General features: G+C 43.9%; 1 protein-coding gene across 1 annotated transcript in view; it reads right to left on the bottom strand.

Annotated features, from left to right (window-relative positions):
* LOC103191819 (signal-regulatory protein beta-1-like) overlaps positions 1-1,460 on the bottom strand; it is a 15,178-nt gene extending 13,718 nt beyond the window's left edge. The window contains exon 1 of the mRNA XM_042783619.1: positions 1,388-1,460. Coding sequence (XP_042639553.1) covers positions 1,388-1,460 — 73 coding nt within the window. The remainder of the gene's footprint in view (positions 1-1,387) is intronic.
* Positions 1,461-12,071: the final 10,611 nt, after the last annotated feature.

The following is a 12,071-nucleotide window of genomic DNA, read 5'->3' as shown; positions in this document are numbered from 1 at the left end:
GTAGTGATACTGCCTCAGAAACCCAAGGAGGGGTCACTATGAGTCGGGGCCGACTCGATGGCAAATAACAACAACAACAGCATATATATATATACACACACAAATATAATACACATGCGTGTGTACACACACACACACCACCTCCCTGGGTGGTGTGAGCAGTTAACCCAGTCAGCTGCTAAGTGAAAGATTAGAGGTTGGAGTCCACCCAGAGGGGACTTACAAGGAAGGCCTAGTGATCTACTCCTAAAAAGTCAGCCACTGAAAACTCTATGGAACATCCGTCTCCTCTGACACATATGAGGTCATCATGAGTCTGAGTCAAGTTTATGGCAACTGGGGAAAAAAAAAAAGAAGTATGTATACGTAGGAACCTTAGTGGTGCAATGGTGAAACACATGGCAGCTGAACAAAACCTCGGTGGTTTGAGTCTACCCAGCACCTCCATGAGAGGAAGACCTAGTGATTGGCTTCGGTGAAGATTACAGCCAAGAAAACCCAATGGAGCAGTTCTATTCGGTCACCCAGGGTCACTATGAGTCAAGAATCAACTTGACAACACCCCACAACAACATATATATATACATAGACACACAAACATATACACAAACACACAGACACACACACATACACACAGCCATTTCCTCATACCAATATACATCTATACAGATGTATGTAAATGGGGAGTCCAGCCTCCTGGGCCCTTTGATCTTCAGCAGACCAAGCAGGACAATGCTGCACCCTCACTTCCTCCTTCAGGATGGTGCCAGATTCTACAGGTTAAGCCCCAGGGGATTATGGAGTCTTCACAGGGTGTCAGAAGTGTGGGAAGTGAAAAAAACAAAACCCAAGAATGAACAGTCACTGTCACATCAGTTCGGACTTGTGGCGACCACGAGAACTATGTTCTCAGTATAGTTTTCAATGACTGTGACCTTGCAGGAGATTGCCAGGTTTTTCTGCAGAGGCACTCTGGTTGGGCTTGAATTGTTAGTCCAAGTATTGTCCAGTGACTCAGAGGGCAGTGAAGAAGGACTGGATGAAGAACCCCTGTTGGGTAAGTCCTGCCTGCACATGAATGGGAAAGGAAAGGACCCCTCCAAGCAATAAGGAGAAGTAGGACTTCTGGGGGGATATCTTTGGAAGTTCCTTCTTATCAAAACAACTGCTTTTTTTGAGAAAAGTTTTAAAGGGGAAGAGACAGAGGAGAGGTGGGGAGGCCTGAGGACTGTGAAGTCATTTAAGAAGAAGGAGGGGGACAGAAGGTGAGGTGGTGTGGAACAGAGACCTATCTGCCCCACCACCAAGGAGGGAAGGGTACCACTGTCCAGCTCAGGCTTAGGTTAGCATCTCTTGCACAGTGGTGCCTGAGGGTAGCCAGACTCACCTGTGAGTCCCAACAGCAGAAGTAGCAGCAAGGAAGGCAGAGGCAGTTGAGTCTGGGAGGCAGGGATGGGCATTGTCGTGGTCCCTGGAGCTTGCTCTGTGCTGGTGTTATCCTGGGGAGACCCTGGACACTGCTCTGTGGAGGGAGATACAGCCTTTTCTCCTGTGATGTCAGAGGAAGTGACAGTAATGGGAGGAAAGAGCTGTGGGATTCTGGTGGTTCCTGCTTCTAGATTGTGAAATAAGAACAAGACACAGTCTAAGAAGTTACTGAGAGAAGGGTGTGTCAAGGAGAGGTCCTGGACAACTCCTTCAGTGCCCAGGCTCTGTCTCCTGGGCCCTACATGCTATCTCAGGGGCTCTGATGGTCCTTCCTCATCCAGAAGCCCTGAGAACATGGTCTGGGTGAAGTCCTCTACCCAAGAACCTCGCCATGGTGGAGGGTGTGTTCGGTCTCCTGTACCAGGCCAACATCTGAGCTCAGATGAGCTGCACAGCTGGAGTCAGGAGAAGAGCCCCACAGGACCAGCACTGCATTTAATGAAGGTCTCAGGGGATGGGGGCCCTACTTCATCCCCTACTCCAGTAGTGTCAGTGGTTACAATGGCCTGAGTCAGTGTCCAATTGGGGCCCTTGGATTTGCAACCAATCCCTGTCTACAGTACAGGGAGCTCCTCCTTTCTCCTTCTTAAAGGGGAAGTAGGTTAGCTGACCAAGAAGTAAGGCCCTGTGAAGGGGTTGTGGTTTCTGCTTTAAAGGATGGAGGAAGCCTGTAGGGGAGGGAAGGAGGGACCTTGAGGTGATCACCTTGTAGGGTAAACAACACACATAGAACACAGTTAGGAGGAAGGGTGCCTCTCTATCTGCTCCCCTAGTTGGTGGCCAGCTCTAGGGAGACTGGGCAACAGGAGAAGTGCCCATACCAAGATGTGCCTCCTCTTTCCACTTCTGAACAATAATGTCCAGCACACACTATGCTGTCCAGACCCTCTCAGCCCTGAGCTCTTCACTTCTGTGGACCCAACGCCAGGCACTGCTGTCTGTGACTTAGTTTCCTCTGCTCCTGGCCCCTGCTCCCTTCTTAGAGGCTGACTGTATGTTTATGATGAGAAAGACAAAACCAAAGAGGACGTTTTCCTCTTTCCTTGAGACCTTGTTCTAGTTTCTTTCTTTCTCTTTTTCCCTTCTGAATGAGGTTCCCTGCAGGGGCCTAACAAAGAGCTGACTGAGTGTTCCCTGTAGCATCCATCATCCCAACCCCAATCCCTCTTTTAAGGGTGACAGATTGTAATTTCCAGAGGTGATCACAATGATACTCCTATGCCACATGCCCTTGAACATTCCTTCCACACAGGGATGGGTGTATGCTTTCTCCTCCTGAATCTAGATTGGCTATGACTATGCCTGAAGTGATGCTCTGTGACTCATTAGGCTAGACCATATTGATTATTTGGACCTGCACCTTGCTTTTTTGGAATGCTCATTTTTGGAATCTAGCCACCACACAATGAGGAACCCAAACTTGCCCACACAGAGAGGCTACATAGCAAAGAAACACATAAGAGTTCTAGCCCAAGGTCAGCTAATGTGCCAGCAATAGCCAGAACCCATTGGCATATAAATAGAGAGGCTTCCAGAGGATTCTAGCCATTGGCAATCAAGTCACCCTCAGCTGAATCTTCCCAGCCAAGGTCCCAGACAATGTATAATGGAGACAAGCCAATCTTGTTTTGCCCTGTCTGAATTCCCAGCTCACACTATCAGTGATCATAATAATCATAATAAAATGTCCATTTTGGTCCCTATACAGATGCAGAAAATAAACATGAGCTTGAAGAGTTGGTACTTGGACAAGAGGGAGATCAGTGGAATGCATGAGAACTTAGATGTGAAGATGAAATTCAGGTCCTTTTGTCCTCCCTTCTAAGGAGGTGGGATGAGCTCCTGGTTCTCCTGTTGGGTTGCTCTGGGCCTTGTCTCTGAGCCCTCACCCTGTGGTGTGAAGAGGAGGGTGGGAAGCAGACAGTCACAAAGGGAGGCTTATAAAACTCCCTGCGCTGTATTTCTCCTTCCTGCAGCTAAGCTTCCTGGGACGGAAGGCTGCAGCAGAGACTGAAGTTCACACAGCCCAGGGAAGGGAGTTGCTGTGGGGAAGCATTTCCATCCCTCCACTCACTCACTCAATGCTTGTTTCCCGAATGTCTGCAAATGCATTCAACATGGGGTGGGGGCAGAAGGAATGAATGACTGCAGAAACAATCAGCTCTGTGAGGACAGACATGACCTTCTCCTAGACTTAATCCCCTCTACTGACTCTTGGACAATTTTTCAAATCCTTGATCAAACCCATTACTATACCTGAGGTAGATTTTCTTAGAGGATGTCAGGAGACTTATGAAGTAAGATCCATGGGTAGTGCAAATGGTTTCTACTCAGCTACCAACTGAAAGGTTGGTGGTTTGCAGCCACCCACTAGTGCCACAGAAGAGAGGCCTGGTGATTTTCTTCCATAATGATTACAACCAAGAAAACCCTATGAAGCACTTCTACTTTGTAACACATGGGATTGCCATGAGTTGGAATCCCCTCAAAGGTAACTTTCATTTATTTATTTTTGGGGAAGTAGGCGCATGTGTCCCTCTCTGACCTCCAAAGGAAACTTGGCACCATGTGGCCTTGTGGGCCCTCCTTGAACTGATGTTTCCAAACTTTAGTCTGCTCCCAGGCCAAGATGTGGCCATCACTTCACCCTACCTCCTTGAGGCCTGAGCCTTCCTTCAACTTGAACTCAATCCTTCCACTTCCTGCAGAATGGAGAGTTGAGAACTTTATTACCAGTAGCACTTGTGGCCTAGGAGAAGGGCCTCAAAGAGAAGGGTGGGCAAGAAGAACCATCAGAGGGCTCATGGGAGCCCATCTGTTCTGTTACCTAGTGCTGCTCTGACAGGAATATACCACAAATGGGATGACCTTAACAAACAGGAGTTTATTCTTACAGTTTGGAGGCTTTAAGTCCAAGTTCAAAGTGCCAGGCTCTAGGGGCTAGGTGAAAGCCCCTCAATCTTGAGCTTCAGCTCTGCCTCCAATTCCCAGCCCACTGGAGCTGGAGGCTTTTCTTCACTCAGACAGCTGCTGGCTGCTGAGGCTGACAAGCCCAAGTTTGATAAGTAATAAGGCACAGTCTCATTATTACCAAACCACATGACAGGCCATTAATTCAAGTCCATTAAAAGCCCCAAGATTGGCAGAGCATGGCAGGCTGCTGAATAACAACATGGCTACATGCAGGGTTTAAGTGTGCCATAAGCTAGAGACTGTTCCCCAAGCCTTCTCCTTATATACAGGAAGCAGACCACATACATCCCTAAGGCAGCTAGCTACTCAGCTGCTTGTGGTAGATCCCACCATGGAGATGATTGCCAGTCTCATCATGGGGAATAACTACCACCAGCTGCTCACCCACTCAACCGGGCCCAACCAAGTTGACATACAACTTTAACTACCACACTATCCTACAGAGTCTACACTTTCCTCACCTGAGGCCACAAGGGCACATTAGTGTCAGCTGTTCCCGCTGCTCTGGGCCTGCCCTGGCACAGTAGCCTGAGACAGGAGCCCAGGTAAACACTCACCTGCATCTCATGCTGCTGGCTTGGGCCTCATTTTAAAAAGGAGGAGCAGCCTCGATCATTTGATTTTCTTCCATTATTTACTTTACTCCTCAGCATGGTCATATGAGATGGGTATTATTACCTCCATTTCGGTAAGAAAATTGAAGTTCAGAGATCTTAGGGTCTTTCCAGGGTCACAAGGTAGTTAAGAGTCAAACCCACATCTGTCAAATGCTATGCTTATCCTTGTTGCCCCTCTAGATCAAGAAAGAACAGGTACTCAGGACACCCAGGGACCCCTCTGGGGACTAGGAGAACAATGACACATCAGGGCACAGAAGTTATATGTAGTGTAGTGGTAAGTGGAGTATTGATATAATCCCGTGGGGAGAGATTCACTGTTTCCCTGCCAGCACCAGGACATGGGCTCAATCAGGAATCGAGGAAAGATTCAAAAACTGCCTGGTAAGAAACAATTAAGGTCATTCAGGGAATCGCGGATCGCTGGCCTGGCAGGAGTCTCAAGCATGATCTAGTCCCCCTGTCTCCACTATCTGAACCACTTTGAGAATGGATGAGACCTGAAGAGGATGTACCAAACAACAAAACAAACTCACTGCCGTTGAATTGATTCCAACTCATAGCAATACCCATTGGGTTTCCAAGGCTAAATCTTCATGGAAGCAGACTACCTCATCTTCCACAGAGCAGCTGGTGGGTTTGAACCACTGACCTTTTGGTAAGCAGCCAAATGCCTTAACCACTATACCACCAGAGCTCCTTGAAGAGGATGTGGAACAGATTAAGAAATAGGAGCTTCCTCTGGGGTGTTGGATTGGATGGTCTTGATTCCTAATATATAGTTTGTTTCTAATAGATAGTTATACATTTTCAATTGTTTGGATGTGTGTGTGTGTATTTGTACATGGGAGTGTGTATGTGAAAACAGAAGGAATAGGTTTTGCTTTTATAAAATAAAATTTTGTAGGATTGAAAAGAACATTTCAAGGAAAGACTATAGTGTCTCCTTAAGTAAGTGATGGAGGCCTTGCCATTGGTTACATCTTGTCCTTATTCTAATGAGCAGGGGTCAAAAATATCTTCTTCACAGTGGCCTCTTGCCTCCCATCTTGTTCCACCTGACACGTGATTGTGGCTTTCTCCTTGTGGCCAGTTCTGTTGACCAGAATTGAGCTCTGCACACTGTACAGTCCATCTCTGCTCCTGATGGGGGTCAGGGCCACATCTCTCCGGAAGACACTTCCATTCTCCAGCCAAGTCAGCTGCATGCCCGGGGGGTAGAACTTTTCTGCCTTGCAGGTAACATTTATGCTGTTCTCTGAGGCAGGACGTTGAAGAATACCCACAGTGGGTGGAACTGAAATATCATAGGACAAAGGCTCAGACTCTATGAAACCGTCAGATCCATCTTGCTTATAATTTGGTGGCTATTGATTTAGCACCTATCTAGCATGTGATAGTCCCTAGTCCATAATAGGTGCTCAATATCTGAAGGTCCTACTAATATTTAAATAGTAGTTAGGTCTATTCCCTGAAGCAAATATGGGGAGAAGTGTGTGCTGAAGGAGCTCTGGTAACAGAGGTTAAAGGATTTGGCTGCTAACCAAAAAGTAGGCAGTTTGAATCCACCAGCTACTCCATGAGACAAAGATGAAGCAGTCTGCTTCCATAAAGATTTACAGCCTTGAAAACTCTTTGGAGGTAGTTCTCTGTCCTGTGGGGTCACTGTGAGTTGGAATTGACTTGATGGCAGTGAACTTGGTTTGGTTTGGTGTTCTGAAGCCAAGTGAAAGACTGGTCAGATGTGACATCACCTACCTAAAATGTTGTCTGACAAATAAGTATCCGTATGAAGAGGGTAATGTAAGCCTGGGTGGTTCACTCTGCAGGTGACATGAGACAGGAAGTCCACTGGAGCCAGAAATACCTCAGCAGAGCTTGTGATATTGTAGACCTTGCTGTTCTTCACCTGGAGCACCTGGGTCTGGAGAGATGGGATTTCCTTTCCATTTTTGAACCATTTCAGGGTGATGTTACTGGGAAAGAAGCCATAGGACATGCAGCTGAAATTTACACTCTGCCCAATCAGGGCCCTCTCCAAGGGGCCAATTACTACAGGCAGAGATGGTGGAGCTACAAGAAAGAACATTAATAAACAATTAGTGTTGGTGATCCAGACAGTATTCTATGCGCTTTATATAACTTTAATTCTGACAACTCTGTGATTAGGTTTTATAATGTTCATTTAATGGGTAAGGAGATAGATGCCAGCAGAGGGAAGGAACACACTAACACTCGGCACAGGCAAGACAGGAACACAGGTTTCTCTGACCACATGGCCTGTGCTCTTTCCTCAGGCCACATTGTTTCTTTTTTCAGGGTCCACATTCTTGTATCTTTCTCATTTTTGCTATTGATTATTCCTATTAACCATTCTCAGTTAACAAAGTTTAAACAACTGGGAATCAAAGGAAACTTTCTTAACCTGATATTTATCTATCAAAATTCTATAAGAATATCATCCTCAATGTGAGACTTTACACCAATGCCCTTTAGAATCAGCAACAATAGGATACCGACTCTCATTGTATCTATTCAACAATGTACTGGAGATCCTAGCCAATACAAGAAGATAAGAAAAAGTAATAAATTAAGATTAATTGGAAGGAGGAAAAACTGGAGTGTAAATTAATACAGAAAATACAAGTGAATGTTGACTCAAAGACTAATGGAATATAAAACCCATGTATACATGGGAAATTATGGCTTAATGGAAAAAGTGGCCAGTCAACCTATGAAATTGGGGAAAACTATCTTTTTATAGGGAAAAATTATAAGTTGATTACTACATGTCACATAAATAATTACAAAGGGCTAAATTCTTAAATCTACAAATTGATAAAAAGAACTATTAGAAGGAAAAAATAAAAGAATATCTTTGTAACTTTGAGTTGAGAAAGAGCTTTAATATGAAGTCTTAAATATTGCATCTGTAGATGTAGGGGTTAGGATCCCAACACATATATTGGGAGACACAATTCAATACATAACAACTCCTTTTTTTTCATTCAGGAACTATTTATTTTTATGTAAGTTTTAAAATCATTTTAAGGTAATGCATGTACAATGTAGAGGATTTGAAAAATATATACAAAAAAAGAAGAACATTTAAATGAACCATAGTGACCCCCACAAAGAGACAACCTATAATAGCATTTTGCTTTAATTTCTCCTAAGATTTTTTTTCAGAGCTTTTTTGCATTCTTGTAGTTATATATACAATTTTTTCACCCAACTTCTTTCTTTTTATTTATTTATTTTTAAAATTGTGATTTGGGTGAAAATTTACAGAGCAAATTCACTTTCCATACAGCAGTTCACATGCACTTTGTATCATGACATTGACCATAATTTACCACAATGCAACAGCTCTCCTCCCACTTCTTCCCCATAGTTACCTCTTCCCTGTGTCCTTCCCTCCATGCACTCCTGCCCCCTGAGCTATGTCCCTGTGCATACACAGTCCTTCTATTCTCCCATGATTGTTCTCTCCAAGGAGTGTATCTACCTAATGTAAATGTTCAGCCCATATGCCTGTCTTTTGTTTGGCTGGAAGCCACAGGTGTGGGTTCAATTCCAGACCTGAAGGGCAGCTAGGCACCACAGACTCAGTGGTTCCATCAGGCTTTATCAGACCAGCAAACTGGTCCCCCCCTTTTTTTTTCAAATTATTTTGAGTTTTGTTCCACATTGTTCTCCCACTCTATCTAGGATCTCCTACAGAGATCCCCCTCTGAGTGGTTGACAGTGGTAGCCAGGCACCATCTAGTTCTTCTAGTCTCATAGTCATATAGGCTGAGGATCACATGGTGTACCAGTCACTTGAACTAATTGTTTCCAGAAATCTTTGGTTTTCTTCATTCTTCTTTGCTCTGGATGAGGAGAGACCCATCATTGCATCTAGATGGCTTCTTGCAAGCTTTTAAGATCCCAGTCACTACTCACCAAAATAGGATGTGGAACAGTGTTTTGTGTAGTGTGTTATGCCATTGAGCTTGATGTCCTTTACTCCAACTACAGGTCCAACTACTCACTCCCTCTGGGTAGTTGGCTGTGGCCAAGAAGTGACTACAACCTTGTCCCTTGTCAGCTCTACTATACCTGGGAATTCTTACAGAACATACCAATACACTTGTAGAAACATTGTCTGCCAACGCTATAGATGGTCTTGGGCACACTCCCCCCTGCATAGACATACCTAGTAGTTCAGCCTGTCCATCCATCTATCCACCCATATAGCCATGTTTGCCTTCCACTGAAAATTCAGTACTGTATGTGCAAAAGGGTTCATCTTTGTGGCCTGTCAATACATAAGAACTCTTATCTTATGCTTATCCCAACTTTGTATTTTTGGATCAGATAATTTGTTTTGTAGTTTCACAGAGCCACAGAAGGAGAGGACTTTTGCCCTACAATGGATCATACTCAGAGTATCATAAATCATGTATTGTAAACATATGATTTAGGTGATGAAATTTGAGATTTGAGCTGATAATGAGATTTTTAACTTGGTTGAGGCTTTTGAGGATGTTGGAATGCAATGAATGTACTTTGTGAATCTTTGTGGGCCAGGGGGTCAAATATGATAAACTGAATAATGATTCCCCAAAGACATGAAGTTCTCATTTCTGGAAACTATGAATATGTTACTTTTTATGAGAATGTCTTTGCAGATGTGATTAAAGATCATGAGATGGGGAGATTTCCTTGATTATCTGCATGGGCCCTAAATGACTAATATAGAGTACATTGGACAGAGCCCAGGCTAACACCAACTTGATTCTCTGTTAGCTGTACTCCTCAATCTCTTTGAACCTCAGTTTCTCATCTGTACAATAAGGACAAACATCTTTATACTCAAGGGTTGTTATGTGGTCAAGTAAAATGATATAGGTAAAATGCTAGCAATTTAGTTGTTGTTACCTGCCCTTGAGTTGATTCTGACTCATGATGACCCACGTACACACAGTAGAATTGCTCCATAGGGTAGCTTTTTCTTTGAATATTTTATTGTGGTTTGGGTGAAAATTTAAATAACAAATTAGTTTTCCATTCAACAATTTATACACATTTTATTTTGTAATATTAGATGCAAGCTCTCAATGTAACAGTACTCTTCCCACATCCTCCTTAGGTTCTCCATTTGCATTTGTCCTTCTTTCCTGCCTCTTACTGCCTTCTGAACTTTTTGCAGGGCAAAAGTTGGCCTTTTGGTCCAGAGCAAAAAAGAAAAAAAAAATAAGTGAAAAAACCCAAAGACTCAAGGAACAATTAGTTCAAAGGATTACTGGACCATGTGAATCACATCCTCCACTAGCCTGAGACCAGAAGAACTAGATGGTGCCTGGCAACCACTATTTACTGCTCTAATTGAGATCAATATGGAAAGTCCTAGACAGAGTTGGAGAAAAATGTAGAAGAAAATTCAAAATAATAAAGAAGACCAGACTTTCTGGTCTAATAGACTGGTGGAACCCCTGAGACCATGGCCCTTACACACTCTTCAAACCTGGAACTGAACCCACTCCCAGGGGTCACTTTTGGGCCAAATAATAGACAGGCCTATAAAGTGAACAATAATGCTCATGAGGAATGTAATCTTCAAAACTCCATAGGATTTGAAGGCTGTGACCTTTTGATAGAAGTTAGCTAGGCCTGTCTTCCAAGGCACCTCTCAAAATTAGACCAAACTCACTGCTGTCAAGGTGGATCCAACTCATAGTGACCCCTCCTTGGGTTTCTGAGGTGGTATCACTACAGAAATAGGTTGCCAAATCTTCCTTCCTAGGAGTGGCTCATAGGCTTGAACCACCAGCCTTCTGGTTAGCAGTCAAATGCCTTAAGCATACTTCTAGCTGGGTTCAAACCACCAACTTTTTAGCCAGAAGTTGAATGCTTAACCATGCTTAACCATTTGCACCATGCAGGGACTCCAATAAGTGGTAGTGTGTTGTAGTATTGCCTATTTAATCTTTTATCTTGCTTGGGGGAAAGGAGAGAAAAGGCCAGGGGGACCAGGACAGAGCAAAGAAGCAGTGGCAGGGATTGAGGTAAGGGAGAGACCCAGGCCCCATCCTCAAGTGGCAGGAAAGAGGAAGGGATCCATGTAAGGGGAGGGTGGAGAGGTTTTGAACACCTGAGGGAGATAAACTTGTCTGTTGGTTTGCCCTACTGTGGTGGCATGTTGTTGTGAGGCTTGAGGCTGGACCACCAGTGTTTCAAACCCAGCAGAGTTGCACATGGTGCACAGGTTTCAGCATGGCTTGCAGACTGAGACAGACTAGGAGGAAGGAAGAGGCCATCCACTTCTCAAAGAATTGGCCAGGGAAAACCTTATGAATAGCAGAGAAACACTGTCTGTTACATTACTGTGCAATGTTATGAATAGCCTGGAAACTTGTCCAATGCAGTGCAGAAGGATGAGCCACTTAATTGGAAGGCTCTCAAAATACAACTGGGAAAGAGCTGCATCATCAGAGTAGAACCAGCCTTACTGATGTGGATAAGGTAAAGCTTTCGAGACCTCCATTTGCTGATGTGGCACAACTCAAATTGAGGAGAAACAGCTACAAACATCCATTAATAATTGGAACATGAACTGTACAAAGTACGAATTTAGGAAAATTGGAAGTTGTCAAAAATGAAATGGAACGTATAAAGATTGATATCCTAGGCATTAGAGAGCTGAAATGGACTGGTTTTGGTCATTTTGAATCAGACAACCATATGATCTACTATGCTGGGAATGACAATTTGAGGAGGAATGGCATGGCATTGATCATCACAAAGGATGTTTCAAGATCTCTCCTGAAGTACAATGCTGTCAGTGATAGGATAATATCTATATGCCTACAAGGAAGACCAGATAATATGACTATTATTCAAATTTATGCACCAACCACCAAAGCCAAAGATGAGGAAATTGAAGATTTTTATCAGCTTCTGCTGTCTGAAATTGACCAAACATGCAATCAGGATGTGTTAATTATCACT

Source organism: Orycteropus afer, unplaced genomic scaffold (assembly GCF_000298275.1).
Source record: "Orycteropus afer afer isolate SDZICR_OR568_19922 unplaced genomic scaffold, OryAfe1.0 scaffold00020, whole genome shotgun sequence".
Taxonomy (NCBI): Eukaryota; Metazoa; Chordata; class Mammalia; order Tubulidentata; family Orycteropodidae; genus Orycteropus; species Orycteropus afer.
Note: the sequence above shows the minus strand (reverse complement) of the source record. Positions and strands in the feature narration are given on the sequence as shown.